The 21,242-nt window shown below is 49.8% G+C and overlaps 9 protein-coding genes across 9 annotated transcripts; 3 read left to right on the forward strand and 6 right to left on the reverse strand.

Moving 5' to 3' along the window:
- Window positions 1–377: 377 nt before the first annotated feature.
- On the forward strand, window positions 378–3,662 carry Bathy02g03090 (predicted protein; the record flags this gene model as incomplete). Its single annotated transcript, XM_007514611.1, has 1 exon — window positions 378–3,662. The coding sequence occupies one exon, from the start codon at window positions 378–380 to the stop codon at window positions 3,660–3,662; it is 3,285 nt and encodes a 1,094-aa protein (XP_007514673.1).
- A 200-nt stretch (window positions 3,663–3,862) lies between these two features.
- On the reverse strand, window positions 3,863–4,222 carry Bathy02g03100 (unknown protein; the record flags this gene model as incomplete). Its single annotated transcript, XM_007514555.1, has 1 exon — window positions 3,863–4,222. One exon carries the CDS (start codon window positions 4,220–4,222, stop codon window positions 3,863–3,865), a length of 360 nt encoding a protein of 119 aa, XP_007514617.1.
- Window positions 4,223–4,412: 190 nt separating this feature from the next.
- Window positions 4,413–6,743, reverse strand: Bathy02g03110 (predicted protein; the record flags this gene model as incomplete). The annotated part of the gene is made up of 1 exon (XM_007514566.1): window positions 4,413–6,743. One exon carries the CDS (start codon window positions 6,741–6,743, stop codon window positions 4,413–4,415), a length of 2,331 nt encoding a protein of 776 aa, XP_007514628.1.
- Window positions 6,744–6,882: 139 nt separating this feature from the next.
- On the forward strand, window positions 6,883–11,007 carry Bathy02g03120 (predicted protein; the record flags this gene model as incomplete). Its single annotated transcript, XM_007514429.1, has 1 exon — window positions 6,883–11,007. One exon carries the CDS (start codon window positions 6,883–6,885, stop codon window positions 11,005–11,007), a length of 4,125 nt encoding a protein of 1,374 aa, XP_007514491.1.
- A 263-nt stretch (window positions 11,008–11,270) lies between these two features.
- Bathy02g03130 (prasinophyte specific chlorophyll a/b-binding protein, chloroplast precursor) lies at window positions 11,271–12,418 on the reverse strand (the record flags this gene model as incomplete). Its single annotated transcript, XM_007515026.1, has 2 exons — window positions 11,271–11,903; window positions 12,359–12,418. 2 exons carry the CDS (start codon window positions 12,416–12,418, stop codon window positions 11,271–11,273), a joined length of 693 nt encoding a protein of 230 aa, XP_007515088.1.
- Window positions 12,419–12,797: 379 nt separating this feature from the next.
- Bathy02g03140 (predicted protein) lies at window positions 12,798–14,762 on the forward strand (the record flags this gene model as incomplete). Its single annotated transcript, XM_007514976.1, has 1 exon — window positions 12,798–14,762. The coding sequence occupies one exon, from the start codon at window positions 12,798–12,800 to the stop codon at window positions 14,760–14,762; it is 1,965 nt and encodes a 654-aa protein (XP_007515038.1).
- Window positions 14,763–14,924: 162 nt separating this feature from the next.
- On the reverse strand, window positions 14,925–16,967 carry Bathy02g03150 (riboflavin biosynthesis protein RibD; the record flags this gene model as incomplete). Its single annotated transcript, XM_007514710.1, has 1 exon — window positions 14,925–16,967. The coding sequence occupies one exon, from the start codon at window positions 16,965–16,967 to the stop codon at window positions 14,925–14,927; it is 2,043 nt and encodes a 680-aa protein (XP_007514772.1).
- A 317-nt stretch (window positions 16,968–17,284) lies between these two features.
- Bathy02g03160 (predicted protein) lies at window positions 17,285–19,006 on the reverse strand (the record flags this gene model as incomplete). The annotated part of the gene is made up of 1 exon (XM_007514658.1): window positions 17,285–19,006. The coding sequence occupies one exon, from the start codon at window positions 19,004–19,006 to the stop codon at window positions 17,285–17,287; it is 1,722 nt and encodes a 573-aa protein (XP_007514720.1).
- Window positions 19,007–19,552: 546 nt separating this feature from the next.
- Bathy02g03170 (predicted protein) lies at window positions 19,553–21,145 on the reverse strand (the record flags this gene model as incomplete). The annotated part of the gene is made up of 1 exon (XM_007514719.1): window positions 19,553–21,145. The coding sequence occupies one exon, from the start codon at window positions 21,143–21,145 to the stop codon at window positions 19,553–19,555; it is 1,593 nt and encodes a 530-aa protein (XP_007514781.1).
- Between the last annotated feature and the right edge of the window lie 97 nt (window positions 21,146–21,242).

Consider the following 21,242-nt stretch of genomic DNA (forward strand, 5'->3'; position numbering starts at 1 on the left):
CAAACAACAACTCTTCTTTGAAGCAAATTCGCTTCTTTTTTGTGCTTCGTTCGTTCTTTCCCAAATCGAAAGATATATTCGACCAATTAAATCCCACCTCTTTGTTTGTCAATTTTTCAAAAAATTTGAAATCTTGCTTCTTTTCGCTTCGAATAAATTTGAAGAAGAAGACTTCAAAAAAAGAACGAAGAAGGATTTTGCATTTCAGACTTGCGCGCGCGCGCGGTGTTTTGTCGTGGGGGTCGAGAAAAGAGTCGGTGGTCGTGATACGATACGAGTAGCCGCAGTTTGGCAGCGTTCGCGCGGTGGGCTTTTTCGTTTCTTTGAAGAAGAAGAAGAAGAAAAGGCAAAGAAATTTAGAGAGTAAAATCATCATCATGGGCGAAAAAGGAAAAAAGCGAACGCAAGATGAGTTGGAGAAAGGCGAGGAAGACGCGGTTGAAATCATGCCCGGGACGATCAAATCCGTCCGTCTTCAGAACTTCATGTGCCACGAACATTTGCTCGTGGATTTAGGTCCAAGGATTAACTTTATCACCGGAGAGAACGGGTCCGGGAAGTCGGCGGTGTTAACCGCGTTGACGTTAGCGTTGGGGACCTCGGCGAGGAAGACAAACAGGACGAGTAAAGACGGCGTGAAAGGTTTGATTCGAACCGGGCAGCACAGCGCGAAGATTATCGTCGAGTTACGGAACGAAGGGTCGGACGCGTTCGAGCCGGAGAAATTCGGGGACGTGATTATTATTGAGAAGAATATAGTCAATACGGGCGGGTCGACGATGAAGATGAAAACGAGACACGGACCGGGCGCCGGCGAGAAGAAGGAAGTGACCGTGTATACAAAGTCGGAGGATTTGGCGAGGATGTGCGATCATTTGAACTTGAATTGCGAGAATCCTATTTGCGTGATGACGCAAGATGGGAGTCGAGAGTTTTTGAGCTCCGGGAAGGATCGAGATAAATACAACTTTTACATGAAAGCGACACTTTTGGAATCGGTGTTGAGCGAGTTGCAAACGTCGAAAGATAGGTTGGATCTGATGGGCGAGAATTTGAAAATAAAAGAACAAACTATTCCAGAAATGGAATCGTTGGTGGCAGATTTGGAAACGAAGATGCAGATGTTCACGTTGAAGAGAAAGTTGTCGACAGAGTTGCATTTGGCTCGTATTTTGTTTCCGTGGGCCGGAGTCGCCGCAATGAAGCTTGAAATGGACAAGTTGACGGAAGAGATCGAGGAGGCCAACGCACAATTGCAACAGTTTGACGCCCAGTTGAAAGCTCGCGGTGCGAAGAAGGAAAAATACGAGAACAAGAGAAAGGAATTGGGAGAAGAAGTAGAGAAAATAAAAAGTCAAGAGATTGGCCAAGCTTTGCTGAGGAAGCAGGAGTACACAGACTCGATGAAAACGGCTGAACGTATGATGATCAGCGCAAAGCGAGCGATGGACGGGGCTGAAGCGAACGTTAAAGATAAGGTAAAAGAACGCGATAACCAGAAACGGTTGTTGGAAACCGAGAAGGAAAAAGCCGTGTCGGCGACACAAAATGCGAGTGGTCAAAACGACGCGGCGTTGCTCGCGGCGAAAGTGAAATACGAAAAAGCGCGCGGGGAGAAGGAAGCGTTTGAAACGGCGGTGAAAGAAGTGAACGAGCGCGTCACAAAGGCTGGTTTTGAGGTTAGAAATATCTCTAATAGAATTCGCGGCAAAGAGCAAAGCGTGAACCAGCAGCAACAGACGATTAAAAGGATGGAAAACGCGAGCAAGGACGCCAACGCTCAATTCGGCGAGTGGGTGCCAAAACTTTTAGACGTCATTAAGAAGAACGAGAATAAGTTTTCGAGACCGCCGATTGGACCGGTTGGTGCAAACGTGCTGCTTAAGCAAGATAAATGGGGCCTTTGCGTTGAAGAGTGTTGCGGACGTGAGTTTGAGAAATTTCTCGTCCATTCGGCGAAAGACGTTAGCGTTCTTCAAAAAATCGCCAAGGATGCAAATTGTAAGGTTCCGGTGATTGCTTGCATGAACTTTGATGCGCCAAGACACAATACGAAGGAAAACTCACCGGATGGTTCGCTTTTAACTGTTTTGGACGTTTTAGATTTCAAGAACAACGCGGTGTTCAATTATCTGGTTGATAAAGCGCAGGTTGAAAGAGTTATGTTGACTACGAGCGATAAGGAAGCGGCGTCGATCGTGCACCACAGATTCGGCCAACCGAAGCACCCGAAGAGTAAAAACGTGGCGTATGCGTTGACCGTGGACATGCGCAGCTACAGGCAAATTGGAGGTACGCAGCAAGTGCAACCCTTCAGACGACAAGTGCTCAATTCTCCGGTTCGTCTGATCAAGGATAAGAAAGCCGAAATCGGGAAAGCTAAGTCAAAGCTTGTTGAGATTCAAACCGAAATGAAAGACGCGCAGAAAGCGATGGAAAGGGAGAGAAAAGCACTGAGCGATGCGAAAGCTGAGCAGACCAAAACTGAAAGCGGACGCCTCAAAATCGTGCGGAACGTGCGGACGACGTTGGACGAGTACCAAAATAAGAAACAGGAAGTGCAGGAAGCTGTGCAAGATGTGGCGGAAGTGGATTTGGAAGAACTCGAGCGCGAGTTGGCAGAAAAAGAAGAAGCTTTGGTAAATAGCGAAGACGAGAAACGCGTGTTAATGGAAGATCACGTGCAGAAAAAAGAAGATTACGTTGCCAAGAAAGCTGCACTCGACTCGTTCATCGATAACCAGGTGGGCTTATCAGCCCAACTCGACAAGTACGATTCAGATCTCGGTGCTTGCGTTCGAAAAATCGAAACGGAGGAGGAGACGCTTAAAAAACTCTCTTACGGAAAAGAGGAGAAGATGAAAGAACGTGACGTAAAAGTCAAAATGCTCGACGAAAAAAAGCTGGAATTCGTGGAGAGTGAAAAGAATGTCATTGAATGTACGAAAAGCGACAAAACTGGAGAGAGTATCAAATCGCTCGAAGAAGCCGAGGCCCACAAAGCCGAGTTTGACGTTTACAAGGGCATAGATGCCGCCCAGAAACACATCCAGTCTATTAAAAATAAAATTGCGAGAGAAGAGGCCATGCACGAACAACCGTTCGAGGAGGTGCGCGATCTTCTCGACGAGGCGAAGAGTAAACTCAACAAGACAAAGAGGTCACTCAAAAACACGAAGGAGCCAAAGAACCTCTTGTCGAAGCTGGTGAAGAAACGGAAGTTGGCGTTTGAAGAGGTAGCCACGAACGTAAAAAGAGAAGTCTCTGGTAACTTTGGTTTTCACTTAAGTAAAAAACCCGGGTGCGGAGGAGGATTGGACGTTGACTACACGAATCGCACGTTGACGATGAATGTGCAGATGAAGAACAAAACTGTCACGAACATCAACGGACTATCAGGCGGCGAAAGATCGTTCACCACGCTCGCTCTCACGTTAGCGATGGGAGAACTCAGCGAATCGCCTTTCCGCGCCATGGACGAATTCGACGTTTTCATGGACGAAGTTGCGCGTAAAGTTTCCATGAACTCACTGTTGGAATTCGCGAGAGGAGACGAGGAACTAAGCAGACAGTTCATTCTCATCACGCCGCAAAATATTTCCGGCATCGACGCGAAAGCGAAGGACATTCACGTCTTCCAAATGCGAGCGCCTAGAACGTAAAAAATATAAAAGAGAGAAAGAGAGAGAGAGCGAGAGAGAAATCTCAGAGCAGGCGTACGTACTACTACTCGCCATTTCCTGTATTAAGAAGAACGCATTCGAATTATAAGACTACATACACGATATTACATTATACAGTATAAAAAATCGACTTACTGTACACATCTCCCTCCCAACTTTTCTAAAATCACCTAGCAACTCTAATCTAACTTTGCCTCGCCTCCCCCGTCCCCGTCCCGGTCGTCGTCGTCGTCCAAGACAATCCCAAACCCGTCGTCGTCCTCCTCGCTGTTATACTGCCTGTGCGTGACCCTCATGTCCCCGCCCGGTCGTCGCAACAGTTTCAAATAACTCTTCAACTCTCGAAACGATTTGAACGTTTTATACGCCAGAAAAACGAGCGCGAGAAAGACTAAAAACTGTTCGAAGTTCAAGGAGATGTAATCGCCCTCGGTCGGGTGCGTCGGGGTGATGACTCTCTGGTGAAGACGGAAGGAGTGTTTTTGCTCGTTGAGGCCACCCTCGCGTTTCGTGTTGTCCGACGATGACGACGGCGACATAGAGAAAGTGCAATAAAAAGTAGGGGAAATTCGTTTGTGCATGTCTCCTCTAGAATAGTTGTATTAGTTTTAGCGCGGATTAATATTTCACGCCGTAGTTATAGTAACAGTATTTCCGCGAGCATTTCGCCTCGCGTTTGTTTCTCGATGCGTCGCTCTCTCTCGTTCGTTTTTCGGACTCCTCAGACGCTCAGTGCATTTGTTGCACGTCGACCATTTTATCCAAATACTCCGCGATGTTCTCGTGCGTCAACTTGACGAGTTGGCGACGTTTCAGATTTTGTTTGGTGAACGGGCACGTGTCCGGCGCTTCTGGGTTGCGTAGGATTCGGCACCAGGTTTCGTAACCAGCGACGTGACCGTACGGCGAGATTGCCGCCGGTTCCTCGATTTGCATGCGCGTGATTGGGTCCAAGAATCCAGCCGGCAAGACTGGCGGGCCTTCGTCGTCGCCGTCTTCGTCGTCCTCGTTGTCTTCGTCCTCGTTGTCTTCTCCCTCGCCGCCGTCGGAGTATTTTCGCTTCTCTTTGCCAGAGTTTCGACTGGATCGGCGAATTTCACCGGTTTTGACGCTGCATCGGAAAGTTTTATCACCTTTCGTGTCGTCGTCGCCTTGGTCTTTCTTCTTTTTCTTTGGTTCTTTCTTCGGTTTTTTCATTTTCGGTGCTTTGATTTTCGGAGGAGGACGCATTTTCGGTTTCTTCGGTTTCGGCGGCGGCTTGACTTTTGCCGGTTTAGTACCAATCGTAGTTCGGTCGAATCCTTTGTTTTTGAAGTTGAAGCGCAACTCACCCTTATCGTCCAACATGTAGTTTTCGTCTTGGACGACGCCGTTTTTCACCAACGAGCGGTAATAGTTGGAGCACTGGTAGCCCACTCGCCCCGGGATGGAGATGGAGAACGTGCCCCACTCGTAGTTGGCTTTGCCGTCCGGAAGCTTCGCCAACGTGTCCATGAATTGCTCGTGCTCTTTCGGCGTCCAGCCGCCGTTCGCCTGGCGTTCGCCCGGGGCGTTGAAACGGTAGTAGTACGCGTTCGGTTTCTTAATGCGATTCTTCCATCCTTTGATTCTGGCTTCGGACCATCCGGCAAAGAGCTCGGACTCGTCGATTTCGAGCGGCGCTTCGATGTCGTCGTCCGAGTCATCGTCCGAGTTGGCATCGGCATCGACTGCTGCTGATACCGGTGGCGGTGGAACAGTATCGTCACCTGACACTGTGGCGTCCATAGCTTCACTAGATAAAGCTTTTGTAGCATCGGTGGTCTCTTCGACTGGTTTCGTTTCTTCGCCAGCAGTCGCCGGCTCAAGGAACGTTTCTTCCATCCCGACGTCCTCCTTCTTCTGCTCCGCTTTAACTGATTCTTCCTTGGTCTTCGCCGCTTCCTCTTCCGCCAATTTCGCCAATCGCTTCGCCTCTTTCGCCTTCCTCTTCTCTTCTCTCGCTTTCATTTGCGCTTCCATGACCGCATTCGCTCTCGCCACGGCGTCGTCCAACTTTAACCGCGCCGTCGTGTGCGCGCCCTTCTCCAAGTTCTCTCCGTTCGGCGCTTTCCTCTCGTGTCGGACAAACTTCACTCCGTCCAACGCCTCGTCTTTCCCGATGACCATTTCTTTCCCGTCCTCGCCCAACATTGGCCCTAAATCCACTTTCTCCTCTTTCTTCGGCGGCAGTTCCACGTACTCTTCGAAAAACTGTTCGTTATCGTACTCCTCCCACGCCTCCAAATCCGAGTCCACGATTTCATTCCCGTCCTCGTCGAACAACTTCTTATTCGACAACCGTTTAATCTTCCTCGCGATGCGTTGTTCCGAAATCGTCCGCATCTTCTTATTCTTCTGTAACGTCTGCTTCGCGTATTCTTCCTCCTTCACCATTTCTCGTATTTGCGTCAAAAACTGCCCAGTTTCCGTATCCAAAATACGCAGTAAATACATCTCCGTACTTTCTCCCGCGTCTTGATACAAATCGTCCACGCGTCTCAATCTCTCCTCCGCGTTCAGTTCGTTCATCTCGCACACTTTTAAAATCATAAACGCTTCTTTCTCGTTCAAATTCAAGTGTCCGTGTTGCATCACCAACTCTTCGATTTTGTTCTCCGTGCTCTTCTCTTCGAATTTTTTAAACCGGTTTTGCAACGCAGCGATGCGTTCGGCGATGACTCTTTTTTGTTCCTCGGTGAGTTCGTCGTCCGAATCGTCCATGAAATTATTAGTATTATTCGTAGCATTCGTCGCATTCACCTCTCTCTCAGCGAGCTGCTCTTTTTTATTCTCTTCTCCCGTCGTCGGAACCATCATCACTTCCTCCTCCTCGACACGCATCATCGGCGCCGTCGCATCGGGAGGACACATGTTTTCAAAATTCAAATCTTTGTTTTCCAATGTTGCTCCAACATTAGTATCAAAAGCAGCAGAAGGGGGAGTCTCGCTCGATGGAACCCCTCCTCCCGTCTGCTTCATCAACGTTAAGCCGTTGGTGGTGGTATTATTCGTGTTGTCTTGCAGAAGGTTGTTCGGCATGGTCTTCAAAAAGGACAAAGAGGGCGACGATATTGGCATCGTGATGTTGAAAATGTGACGAGCACTTTCTGCGTTGGTTTTGCTTCGAAAAATGTTTAGGGTTTACAACCCTACTTAAGCTTACTAAGAAATTTTGAAAATGCGTTCGTCTCTCTTCTGTTGTAAGACACGCTTTAGCGCGCTGTATCTCCGTCGCTTGTTGTTGAAGAAGAAGAAGAAGAAAGGTTTTTCGTGCGCAGAGTATCGTTATCATTTAAAAATCATCATGAGCGACAATAATAACAACAAAGAAAGGAGCAGTGATGAAAGTTCTAATAACGCGAGGATAAAACATTTCGCCGACGCGTCGTTTCTTTTCGCCTTCAACGACGACAACGACGACGAAAACGAGGGGGAGACGAATTACGAAGAAATCCGCGCGCTTTCCAAACGCATGAAAGCGTTAGGATGCACAAAAGTCACCGAATCGTTCGCCTTAAAAACGAACGACGCGACGCACGTCGTGTGCCGATCCGAGGAGGAATACAACTCCTTGTGGGAAGAGTCGCAGAACGACGCGGATTCGTTTTTTGAATTCGTCCACGACGACGAAAAACGAGCACCACCTGTCAAGTGCACGTTTGAATTCGCCAGGCGAAGCGTCGAGGAAAAAAAAGTCTTGGACGTGCATTCGAACATCTTGTTCCGACCACCGAAGACGTCGGAAAAGATACTGAAAGGTTTGAAGATTTGTCAAACCTCGTACACTGGGCCAAGAAGGAACGACGTGAAGTCGCTCATCGAGCGGTTAGGCGCGGAGTACTCGAAGCCGTTCGATAAAACGTGCACGCACTTGTGTTGTTATCAGTTTGAAGGGAAGAAGTACGAGAAGGCGGTGTCGGATGGGACGACGATTGTCAGTCACGCGTGGTTGGAGGCGTGTTACGTGAGTGGGGAGAAAGTGGACGCTTCGAGGTACATGAGGAGCGGGGAGGAGGAGGATAGGTTGGCGCAGGAGAAGGACGTGGTGCCGGACTCGGAAGCCGAAGAAGAACAAGAAGAAGAAGAAGAAGAGATTGAAGATGCGATTGAAGATGTGGTGGCCGTGGTGAACGTAAAGAAGAACGCGCAGAAGATGAAAGAGTATAATCTTAACAACAACGCGAGCGGTAAAAAGGGTGACGAGAGTAATAACGAAAGCGCAAAGAGCGTTCGGTTTGAGGCGCTCAAGAAGTTGAACGGTAACAACACAGAAACGCAAGAAGAACCGAGCGTATACGAGATACGGGTGAACAAAGTCTCGGAAACGCCGACGGAACCGAGCGTGGGGAGAACGACCGCGCAAAAGGAGAAGGAGGATGAAGAGACGGAAATCCCCGCGACGGAGGCACAAGCGAGACCATCAGCTCTTGCTCACGAAGGAGAAGAAGAAAAAGAAGAGGCGCCTTCATCGGCGAATTCAAAAAAATATCCGTCACCGGATTACAACAATCTCCCACCGGAGCAAGTCGAACGATGCGTCCGTAACATCATCGATCCAACGCACTCGAAATCTTCAAACGAGTTCCAAGGTTTGCTCGCGGATGCGGACGATGTCGAAGCGGCGTTGAATAACGGCGGAACGTTCGCGATGGCAAACTCGTTTCCGCGTTTTGGCGACGGCGACGGTCCCTTGTGTAAAGAGACGGACGACGATGCTTTCTTCGAGCTCTTAATGGCTGGAAAAATTCCAACGTTAGCAGACGAGTATAATAACCGAGCGAAAATAGACCGCGTGTCTAAAGGCGAACGAGTGTTTGAAGTTTTGCGCGATGTGGAAGAGATTGAACACGACTTCGGTCTGCCAGAGTTAGGCGTCGAGTTGATCGATGTTTCAAAAGGTCAGCATAAAGTACACCAAAGCCGGCGAGAATTGAACAGTGACACGTTCAAAGCGGTGTGTTTCAATGTAGAAACTACAAACGTTGGTGACGATAAGTTTGACGAAATTCGAGCGAACGCGTTGACGTGCTTAAACGAAGCAGAAAGATATGCTGAACGCGGACCACTCGGTCGCGCGGTGACGTCGCGCCTAGCCCTTGAACGCGCACAGAATGGGACATTGCGTGATTCGAACACTAGCGACGATCCAGATGCACTTTTAGCGACGTTCGTGAACGTTTATTTGCGCTATGGGTACAACTATACCCCGAGAGCCGTTCGAGAGATGTTCATGACGAACAACGGCACGAAGATCATCCAGGACTACAACTTTGTCGTAACGCTTCCAGAGCGAAGGCCGGGAAATTTACCGAACGTAGTTTTAGAGTCGGTGGATAGAACCATCGGTCAAGTTGTTGCTGGATTTTTCGAATTGTTAGCGGGTCCGACGCAACCAGACCCGACGCAGCGCGTGCCGACGCAACCATCGGCGAGGAAAGAGAATAACTCGCAGCAGCTGCAACAGTCTCCACACGAAAGATTAGACCTCACTCAACTCGCGACACAACTTGCGACGCAGCCACCTGCGGCGACGCAAACCTGGGAACCCACGAGTGAAGATGAAGAGAACGTAGACGAAGAGGTACAAGAGGGAGAAGAAGATGTCGAGGAGGAAGCTATGCCGGCACGTGGGGAGGAGGAGGAGGACAACGACGACGACGACGACAACAACAAGGAAGAAGAGAGGGATGAAGAACTGGAAGAAATAGAACCTGACCAACACGAGCGAGCGGAAAAGAGAAAGCATTACATAAGCGGTTCTATGGAGAAGTCAACCTCCAAGTCGAACAATAGCGGGTATAAGACGGCTCTGGACACGCAAGCGACAACAACAGTAGACGTCGCCGAAGCTGAAGAGGAGGAGGAAGCACCTCCGGTTTTGGAGCCGGTTCCGGCAAAGCGAATGACGAGACAGCGAAGAGGCCAGTCGACTCGGATTAGTGCACCTACGGCCGAGCAGCAACGCAAATCGCTCGAAATGTCCGCGAAAGAAGTCGTCGATAAATCTTCGGCCAAACGGAAGGAGAAGACGACGACGAAGACAGTTGCTTCGACGAAATCTACGTCACTATCACCACCATCAGCGCCAAAAAGGAAGCGGAAAGCGGACCAGACGGAGAAGGCGGTGATGCACATATCCGTCAAGCGGAGCTACAGCGCGCGTGCTACTAAAGGGACAACGAAAAGGCAGTCAAATGTCGTCCGCGTGGCGCTTTCTGGTTTCAACACCGAAGAGCTCAAGAAGCGCGTATCTGTTTTGAAGAAACTCAACATTCCGTACTCTTCCTCCGGCCGCGATTGGGATGAATCTATCACGCATGTCGTTTTTGGCGTTCGTGGTACGCGTAGTTTAAAGTTTCTCGCCGCTTTGGCGAGCGGTGCGCACGTCTTGAACGAAACGTACCTGGACGAGTGCGAGGCGCAAAACAGCTCGAAAGACTCGATGCCGATAATCGATGACAAGCACTTTTTCAAAGGCGGTAAAGGCTTGGAGAACAAGTTGATTTGTGCGTCAGCATCAAAGTTTTGGCACGGTTGGCACGCATCGGCATCGAAATCGACCACAAACCGCGGCGCGGACGCGTCATCGACAATGAATAGCTTGAAACCGTTTTCAAATCTCGACGTCGCGGTGGCATCCTTTGGCTCCAACGCCAACGCGAAAGGTGAACATCAAATGGTGTGCGACGTGCTTCGCGTTGGTGGTGCTAACGTAAAAACGATTTCCGCAAACGGGGATGCGAGTTTAACCGTCCACGCGACGAGGTCTCACGAAGACAAGATGGCCATCAGAGACTCCGGTGATGAAGAAGAAGACGCCGTCGATATCATCGTTTGTAACGAAGACAAAGCTGAATCCGGACGCGTCAAAAAAGCCATGGACGCGTATCCAGCCGCACTCGTCGTTTCATCAGAGTTTATCAAGCGGTTTCTCTCCTCTCCGGGAGACGATTTGAACGCATACACTCTGTTTGAAACCACCGCGAACGAGAAAGTTGAAGACTCCTTGATTAAGAGACGACTAGGAGGGCCGCACGCCGTTTCGCTCGGCGCCGAGATGCATAAGAAGCGAAAGTTCCACCAATTCCCGGCTGGAAATAAGGTTAGTAGTAACAAGAAAGCAAAGGCGAAGGCTCTTCCAATACTTTCGATGAGTAAAAACAAGAAACCCGGCGCGGCAGCTGCGAAGAAGAAAAACGCGCCAACTCGGGCGTTGGCCGCGAAGAGATTTCCAGTAGAACAACTGCAACAGCAAACGCGAGGAGGTAGGCGCGCGACAAGAGCGCTCGGAACCATAAATTAGTATATTCGTTTTACCACACTATCGTTGTCACAGCGTGATGGTATATGTGATGGTATATGTGTATCGTTGTTTTAACTTTGTAAAATCAAAAAATATATACACGCGTGTACAGTTGAGTGAAAAAACAATAGCGCGACGCGCAGAAAATTTTTAATATAATATAAAATGCATTAGTGAATGATTGTTTTACAACAACTAAATGCTTCTTTGGTGTGTGTTTTGATACAGTCTACGCCTAAATATATATAAACGAAGAGTATCGCTTAGTAGAAGCCGAAGCCCTTGGCCGCGTTGGTCAAGACGTTCGCGTGAACCGGGTCCGCGGTGTGCGCTTGCCAGTTGGCAATCGGACCTTCTTGGGTGGCCAAGGCTTGGAAGATGCAGCCCAACCACGCGAACATGGACAATCTGCAGTGCTTCAATTCCTTGATCTTCAACTCTTCCAAGTCGCCAGATTCAGCCAAGCCCAACGGGTCGAATCGGCCACCCGGGGAGACGTCCCCGACGGAGAGTTCGTCAAAGACCGGGTCGATCAAACCGGTTCTGTATCCTTCGGCGGCGCCAACCAAAACGGTTTCGATTATCAAAACGTTCCAGAAGGACGGGTAGCCAGAGCCTTCCGGCGCCAACGGGGCAACAGCGCCCGGGAACTTGTCCGCGACGGCGGTGCAGTCATCCGGGGTGCACAAGGTACCCGCGGTGAACCACGGGATGCCGGTGCCGTTCTCGGCGGCCCAGGCGCCGGTGACGCCCAATTGGGCCCATCTGCCGTGGATGATTTCACGCTCGGCGTTCTTTTCGTCGCCGAACGGGATGATCGGGGATTCGCCCCCGCCCGGGTAGGTACCGAATTCCGGGTAGATGTCAGCCTTGACAACCTTGGAGATGGACTTGGACTGATAATAATAAATGAAAAAGAGTTTGAGGGAGAAAAAAAGGTCAGTCTCTCTTCTTACAAGCCACTCGTGCGTGATAAAATCAAATCGAAAATCGAAGATTTTTTTCTCTCTCGGCGGCTCTCGAACGAGAATATTTTCTTCTCAAAGTGTAGTGAGATCTCAAAAATCGATGCGTTGCGGATCCACCTCCAACGAACGCACGACGCAACGACGAGAAGAAGCGTTATTACGCGCATTCGTTTTCGTTCATTCTCTCGGTGAGACCAGCAGCGCGCATCGGAGATCAGATCTCTCTCGCGCATCATCACAAACGTCGATTCGTTTTTGGAGAATTAGATACGGAAGAAAATTCGCATCGTCATCAAAAGCGCGCGCTCTGTGAGAAGAACACGCCGACGATGAGATCGGTATCATTAAAAAGAAAGAAAGAACGAGCAGTAGAGAATACGCACCTGAACCTTGGTGGCCTTGAGGCCGGCGACGGACGCGATTTGTTGAGTAGCAGCAAACATTATTAGTATATATGTATTTGTATGTGTGTGTGTGTAAGAATAGCGATATTCGTTCTTTTCGATTCTTGTGATCTTTGAGATTCTTTTTTAAGGAGTTGTTTAGGGTGTTAGAGGCAAAAAAAAAACGAAACGAAACGAAAGAAAAAAATTCAAAAAAAAAGAACAGAAGCTGGGGAGAAAAAGAGGGACACATCAGTGCTTCTATTCTGCGCTTGAGAAGAGAGCTTTTCAGAACGAGACGACGCTTTGCTTTTTTGCGCCGCGTTCTTTCTTTCTCTCTTTCTTTCTTTCTTTGAAAAACGGTATCTCTCTCTCCTTTGCTTTTCTCTCCTTTTATTGCGCGCTTTTCGAAGGGCTTTAAGAAGAAGAGAGAAAGAGCATGGAGACGGAAAAATCGTCGTTCTCGTTTACCGAGACCTCGATGGCGACCATTCGAGTTGAGTTAGCTTCAACCGTGGAGGATTGCAACCGGAGAGGTTTGAAATGCGCCAAGAAATGGGCCGCGGAACAGTTGTGTGGGTTACCTTCACCACCATCTAAAGGTTTGAGCGAGGAAGAAACAGAGGATTTTGAGAATGCGAAGGAGGAAAAGGAAAGAGAGTTAAGGGTGATTTCGTTTCCCGAACCGGTTGGAAACGTGCCGTTTCGAGGCGAAGGAGAGGAGTATACGACGAGGACGACGACCTCATCAAACAACCACGGACAGGACGATCCGACGTACATATTAGCCAAATCGTATTTCGATTTAGGCGAATACCGAAGGTGCGCGGATTTGCTGGCGACGTCGTCGCCGGCGTCCGCGCACGGGAAACCTTTGAAGACGTTTCTCGAACTGTACGCGCTCTTCTTGGCGGGCGAGACGACGAGGCGAGACGTGGCGAATGTGCGCGCGAAAGGTCCGAGTGGGGCGGCTGGAGATAGAGAGGATGGAAAGAAAGGGAACGTTTCGGATGCGAACGATATGGATGGAGACGATTTGGATAGGAACGAAGGGCCGAGAGTTCGGGGCGAGTTGGTCGGGAGGATGGCGAATAATCCAGAGTTGGACGTCGTCCAGAGCGGGCTGGATGAGTACGAAAAGTATAACAGCAGCAGTAGTACGAATAATAGCACTAGGGAGCATAATAATAACGAGCATAAGTGCGCGTTCATCTGCTATTTGCAGGCGTTGGTATTTCGAGAACGAGGGCGATTGGACGCGGCGAAAGTGAAGTTTGCCGAATCGGCGAGGCTGTATCCAACCTTTTGGAGCGCTTGGCAAGGGTTAGTAGATTTGTGCGACGAAGACACCATCGCCAACTTGAGGTTACCGAGAGACCATTGGTGTTACCAATGGTTCATCGCGGAGTTTAATTTAGAGAGTCAAAAGAACGTGGAAGCGATGCAACAGTTTGATAGGCTTTCGGAGATTTTCAAGCGTTCGTCCTCGATTTTGACCAAGTGCGCCATAGCGCAATACAACTTGAGAGAGTTCGACGAAGCCGAAGAGTTGTTCGAGCGAGTGATTGAAGTCGATCCACACAGAATTGAAGGCATAGACGCGTATTCGAATATCTTATACGTGAAAGAAGATTTTGCCAAGTTAGCACATCTGGCGCACAGAATTTCCAACACGAACAAATACACGCCTGAAACGTGTTGCGTCATCGGAAACTATTATTCGTTAAAGCAACAACACGAGAAAGCGGTGACGTACTTCCGTCGCGCGTTACGTCTGAATCGAGATTACTTGTCCGCGTGGACGTTATTAGGTCACGAGTATACGGAAATGAAAAATCCAAAAGCTGCGATTGAGGCCTACCGGTGCGCGGTGGATATCAACCCGAAAGATTATCGCGCGTGGTATGGTTTAGGCCAAATGTACGAGTTAATTTCCATGCACGTGTACGCGGTGTATTACTACCAAGCGGCGGCTAAGTTGCGCCCGAACGATAGTCGGATGTGGTGCGCTATTGGTGCTTGCTATGAAGCGGACGGATTACGCCAACCGATAGCAGCCATTCGCGTATACCAACGAGCGGTGGCGTGCGGCGATAAGGAAGGCATCGCGCTCGGGAGATTAGCAAAGCTTCACGAGCAACAAAAGAATTGGAAAGCGGCGGCACATTACCATTTACGAAACTTAGAACGTTTGAAGCGCGAGACTGGGAGTTATGCAGAGACGCAAGACTCCATCGATGGTTTGTTATTCTTAGCAAAATATTATAAAGGCGTGGGTAAATTTGGCGCCGCCGAGGAAGCGTGCTCGAAACTTCTCGATTTCCAAGGGCCGGAAAAGCAAACCGCGAAAGCTTTGTTGAGGGAGATTCGCTCGGTAACGAGTGTGGATTACGTCAGAAATTAGTTTTTAATCGTACGTTATCTTTACTAAATATTTCTAGGCATATATGCATGCTATGTGCGCTACAAACTATTTGTTTTTTTACTTTGGCGGTTCGACGTTCGCTAAATCTTCGTCGTCCAGCCTTTCCAACTCATCCACAAGAAAGTCTTTCACGATAGACGTTCAAAGCTCATCGCGCAGCTTCATCAACGCCACACCTAACAAGTTTTTGCCGTCGTTGTTTCGCCCACTCCCCCAAACGTTATCAACGGGCGAGTCTTCGACCAAACGTTTTTGACCGGTGGATAGAAGCAAGGATTGCGCCGACCGGTGCTGCGTAAACTTTGCGCGCAAGACGCGATCCATGACGTGTATTTTAATCGAGTTCCAATCTTTCTTCAACAAATCTGGTCTTTCGCGTTGTTTTAATCGTCCAATTCTGCTCGCTTTTTCTGGAGAATTCGCTTTAAGAATAGCATTTTTGATTTCTACGCCGTCGGGGTGCGAATCGTCGAATTTTTGCGCTTGATAGTACGATTCAGACGTCAGCCAGTTTTCTCCGTCGATATCGACCGCGTGCGCGCTAAAGTTTGAGAGAGCGCTGTACGTGTCCCAGGATTTGTAAAACCGAATCTCGTCGCTCGCATTGTCGTCTTTTTCATTGTCATTAGATTCCGCTTCGTCCGCGCAACACTGCTCCACGTCCGCCAGAACCTCGTTTTCGCCAAACGTATCCACGCGTTCGGAATCGTCCGATGATTCACCGACGTCCACAAATCCATCCCGTTTACCATCCATCCACCCACCTTCGACAAATCGTTTTAATCTACCTTTTGCGAACGCGTTTGGTAAGTATCCGGTAATCAAGACGTCCCTTCCGTACACCTTGGCGTCGGTCGCTTTCAAAGGCACCGCGTCCGCCATTGCGTCGCATCCAAAATCGCCCATCGGCGTCGGTGCTTTCGAACCACCGCCAACGATTTTCGGCGCTACAAATGCCAACACCCGCGAAAACGCACCAGCCGTAATAGCCGGCGCTGCGAGCGTTCCACCGCACTCCCAAAACGTTTGCAACCAGCCTCTCTGGCGCATCTCGTCTAAAACTTTATCCATGGTAAACTCGCCCTCAAATTCTACCACGTCTACGCCTTTATCTCTCAATATCTTCGCCAAAGCTGGTTTTCCGTGACTCGCCGACGTCATCACAATCGTAGAAGCCACGGACGTATCCCATAACCTCGCGTCTTCTGGCACGTCGAACGACCTCGACAACACCACCCTCGCCGGCTGATACGCGTGCGTCAACGTCCCGTCCCCATTCCGACTGGTCAACCTCGGATCGTCCGTCCGCAACGTCCCACCACCGACAATCACCGCATCTGACCTCGCTCTCTCGTGAAATACCGTTTCCCTCGATTCCGGTCCCGTCACCCACTTTGACTTCCCGCTCGAACTCGCAATCTTCCCGTCTAAAGTCATCGCGTATTTATACACGCCGTGAGGGTACCCGCCCGTGGCACATCTATACAACAAAGCCTCGTTTACTTTCCTCGCACACATCGCCCCTCGCGTATTCGTTTTACACACCACAATCTGTTCTTTCTTAAAACCTCCCCTCTCGACCAACTCCTTAATCGCGTTCCCTCGAAACTTCTCGTTCGGGTGCATGGTGCCGATAACTATCCGTCGAACGCCGCGCGAGCGCATGCGCGTCAATGCGTCCACCGAACGCGTTTCCCCGGACACCTCAATTCCGTGCACCGGTTCCATGTTCAAATACACGTCGTACTCTCCCGTTTCCGTCGTCGTTTCTTTCTTTGCCAGAGATGACGACGACGACAGAACTTCTCGCAGTTTCCTCTCCGCTTGCCTCTCGCACTTCTCACCAGCTTGGCCAAACTGAAACGCTTCGCACAGGATGTCTCTCGTTTTCGAGTGCACAATCACGCACGCGAATTTTGGGTGCGGCGCACACTCGCCCGCGGATGAGTCCGCCAAGACGCACGCGCGTTCGACCCATTCATCGTCGTCTGAACCGTCGTTCGAAACGCAGCAAACACTGTCGGGGAAAACGAGACGGCGGCGAATTGAAGACGAACGTTCTCGTCGTCGTGTGCGTCGTTTACCTCGATGATGACACTTGAAAACCACTTTTTTTGACGAGGAGGAGGAGAAGGATATCATCGTCGCTCCTGGAGGACGAGAGAAAACGTGCGGGTGCGCCATCATCGATCGATCGAGAAGGAGGAATCAAGTGGAGTAATTCTGAGGGTGAATTCAGAGAGAAAACGAGAGAGAAAGACACAAGACGAATATGAATACGTATGTAACGCAGATGGACAAATGTGTGATCGTATTTACAATAAGTGAATAGCTAGTTTCACTTATCTTTGCGCTCGATGCTACTATATAGAAAAAGCCAGATTTCACGCACTGTGTTCTGCTGGCCGCAAACGACGCGTCGTCGTCTGAATCGTCGTCAGTCTCTCGTGTCAATACTCGAGAAGAGGCGTCTTGAAAACCGATAAAAAAATGTCTTATTATTAAGCCATGGCTGGCGTCGCGGGCGGAGCAACGGTCGCGTCAGCCGCAACAGCAGCCGCCGGTACTTTTCGCTTCACCTTTCGCTTCACCTTTTTCGTTTTTCTAACACCCCCCGCAGACTTTTTGGACGACGCGCGCGTGTATCCAGTCGTGCCCCGTACTCGCTGTCTTTGCGCGTGCAACGGTAAGCCGAGCAAGAACAATCTCGTTTGTTCACCAACTTGATTGTTCGTCAATCGCATCAACGCCGTGGCGGTGATTGCAGATCCTAAGCTCGTCAAGCGATCCGTCATCCATCGATCCGCTCCGCCAATCAATTGATATCTGGCGTTGCACGACAAACCGAGGAACGCTCCCATACCCAACGCGGACGTCTTCACGTCCGGCACCGGCACGGCTGGTTTCCATTTTTTTCCTTCTTTCTTTTTGTGTGAGTTGACTAATAAGTTGTTTAAGCCGCTGAACGCACCCCCGATGACGACACCGACGGCGGAGAGCTCCGCGCCTTTAGCTACGACGGAGGCGATTCTGGTGCCGGTGGTGTACGGTCGCAAAGGTCCGGCGCGGTCAAACGCGTTGTTCGGCATACCCGCCAACGCTTTTTGCCAGCCAAACTTTTGGACGCCGCCAAAGGATCGCGATGGGGTGCACAACCAGACCGTAGCCAAGTTTGCGACGCACATTTGCGCCACGTTGGACGCCGCCAAGTCCCACTCTTTCTTCAACTTATCCCCTCTGTGCGCGACTTCGTACATGGTACCAGCCGCAACCGTCACCGCTTGTTCAAACGCAAGCTTGTACAAAAACGCCGGTTCTGCCATTAATCGACCAACGAACGCTCTGGATGCCCACTGCGGAGTAGATCTGGAGACGACTCTTACCACGGACGGTCTAACGTCCACGGACATGAATCTGACCAACTGCGCGCTCGAAACGACGCCCATCTCCACCGCCATTCTCAAACCAGCCGGTAAACTCGCGATCGTTTTAAACCACTCGGACAACACGGCTTGAATCGCCTCTCTTTCGAACGTTTCCGGGATCCCTTCTCTCAAAGAAATGTATCCTCCTTCGTCGCCGTCGCCGTCTTCTTCGTCGAACCAATCGTCGTCGTCGCCTTCGTCGCCGTCGCCGCCGCCCCCGCCGTTATTGATCTTCCCCCCGTTATTCCCCCCGTTATCGCCGTCAGATAACTTTGGCGCTGCCACTGATTGTACCGAACTCGATAAATCCATGCTCACCTTCTCCAAAGTCGCCGCTCCGCCGCCGCCCAACTGTCGACCGATTTTCGCCATCGCCGTGTTCGGAATCCTCATGGCGGCGTGAAACTGGCTCTTATCAACTCGTCCGGTGCCTTGATCCTCGGCGCCGGCGTAATCGCTCACCGCGTTGAACACTTGCAAGCACGATCGCATCGCAGAAGTGTTGTTGTTGTTGTTGTTTCTTTTTGAGCAGTGCTGATAAAACGCCGAGGATGACGACGTCAACACAGACGCTTTTGCCGGTAAAATTTGAGCAGATAAAGCACCCCCCGCGACGGACGATTTGCGCTCGAGACAATGAGTGTTGGCGGAAAAAGAATCGTTACGCTTTGATGCGACGCCACGCGACTCCAAACGTGCCACAGAAGCGGCACATCTCGCGCGGTTCAATCGTCCTCGTCTCGAAACGTTCGGTTTTACGTGCGTAAACGCGTTCGAAGCGAGTGATAAAGCGCTCATTTCGTGCGTTGGAAATTCGCGCAATTATTTCTATCTCTCGAGAAACTTCTTCTTCGGCCTTCGAAAATTGTATAACGCGCGAATAAATGAAGAAAACGCTTCTCGATCTCAAAGATGCGAACGCAAAATCCGCTCTTAAAAGCACAAAAAGAACTCTACTCTCCCGTATTTATGTGTAAACCGCTACGAAACGTAACGCGAAATACAACGCTTGCGTGTGTGTGTGTGTGTGGTAGTGCTAATTAAAGCGCTATTGAAAAGACGGATAAATTCGCATTTCAACGGCGGTTGTGTTCCTTGTTTTCTTTTCTGCTTTTTTTCAAAAAAATGTATATTTTTTTTTTCGTTCGAGGAAGGCATTGGTTGGTTGAAAGAAGAAGAAGAAGAGTAAAATTTTACGAACAGCGTCGTAATCATACGATATGGTAGTTGTTTTATTACAAATTTTGATTCGATCCTCTCTCTCTCTCTCTGTTACGTTTGGCTTTTCAGACGACGTCGTCTACATCGGTTGTTATTGTTCTCGACGGATGAAATCAATCAAAATCAGAAACCGGCAATGTCGCGCACGAGTGTCAAACCGCTTCCGATGGCAAAGAGAGACCCCCAAAAGGTCAAAATTCTCAACACGCGAGCGTTTCGAGGGTTTAAGCCGAACTTCATTCCAGCTTTCATTTGTTTGGCGATGTTGGTGACGATTTCCGCGCGCTCTTTTGGAGATTTGCTCGCGAGGATTTGTAACGCGACGTCGTCTTTGTTGTACAAAAAGATTTCCGAGAACGTGAAGGACTTAAACTCGGATTCGATGAGTTTCTTCACCGAAATCTTTCCAGTCGATGGATCTTCGTCGTACTGTAATCCAACGGCTTCGTAGTAATAGTTGTCGTTGGATTTCAACGTTTCCAAGGCGTCGAGTAAATTTTGTTCAGCCTCGGAGACGTCCTCGTCCATGGACGCGTTGGCAAAATCGTCGTCGTACGGCACAGCGTCGACGATAATGTACGGTTCCGTTTGGACGACGCGCAAAATTTTAAACCTATTCGCGCTCGCACGAGCACACACGGAGAGTAAAATCCCGTCCACTGCGACATCGTGCGCTTCGATTTCCATCTTGACGCCTAAACCGGCAATTTTACCGTCGATGCCTCTGTACACCGCGCCAAACGCGTTCGTACCCACAAAGCCGTCTTCCGGGTACCGGTTCGCCCCGGGGACGATATCGAACCGTCTCTCGCCGGATTCGTAATCCGCTATCATTTCAACTTTGCTAAAATCAATCGTTTTCGCGTCTCGACTGCCCCCCCATTCGTGAGAAGTCAAAATCGTTCGATCTTCCTCCGCGTCTTCTGGTTTCAACAGTTTCGAAAAGAGCGTCAACCATCTCGGCTCGAACAAGTTCAATTTCGCTCGGGCTCCTGGAACGACCACGTGTCCGTAAGGAATAATCGGAATCTGAAACTCCCCGGGTAATCTATTCACCGTGCTATTCGTAATCGTCGTCGTCGTCGCGTCCTCCTCCCCAGTCGACTCCGAAGACGAAGACGAAGACGCCTTCGCGCTCGCCTTCAATCGATCCCCGGTTCTCGGATCGATAATCTCGCTCGGTAACTCAAAGAACTCCATCTTCTCTTCTCTCGAAGACGACGACGACGATGCAACGTTCGGGAGTAAAAAACCTTCCAAAAAGACCGCCTGTAACCGTTGTATCGACGTCGATTGTTTCACCGCGAACTGAAACTTCTCGAACCGTTTTTTGTTCATTTTTTTCGTCTCTTCTTTCCTTTCTTTTTTTTCTTGCTGCAACGCGTACTGCGCTTTCGCTCTTTCGTCCGCCTTACGTTCCTCGATAATTTTCGGGTCCTCGCCGAGTAAGTCGTCCAAGGATTGCAACGTCTGCGAGATTTCAGGAGGTGGAGAACTTCCTTTCGTTGTTTCCGTCTTCTTCTTCAAAGCGTCGTCGTCGTTCGTTTTCGTCGTCGTCGTTCCTTCGAAGAGACCAAAAATCGCCTGCGTCGTGGGCGTTCGATGTCCTCGTCTCGAGGATGCGTGCGCCTTCGTCTTACACCTCGACGGAGGAAGGGCAAACGAGGAAGAACGAGAGGAGCACGAGGAAAGCGATTTTGACGACGAGTGATGCATTTTGCTTGGGTGTTGATTCGCGCGCGCAAAGCGAGTTATGTGAGGAAAGATTAGCGCGAGGCACGACGAAAGATATTTCGTTAAAAACGTCGCCAAA

Source organism: Bathycoccus prasinos (assembly GCF_002220235.1).
Source record: "Bathycoccus prasinos genomic : Chromosome_2".
In the NCBI taxonomy this organism is placed as follows: domain Eukaryota; kingdom Viridiplantae; phylum Chlorophyta; class Mamiellophyceae; order Mamiellales; family Bathycoccaceae; genus Bathycoccus; species Bathycoccus prasinos.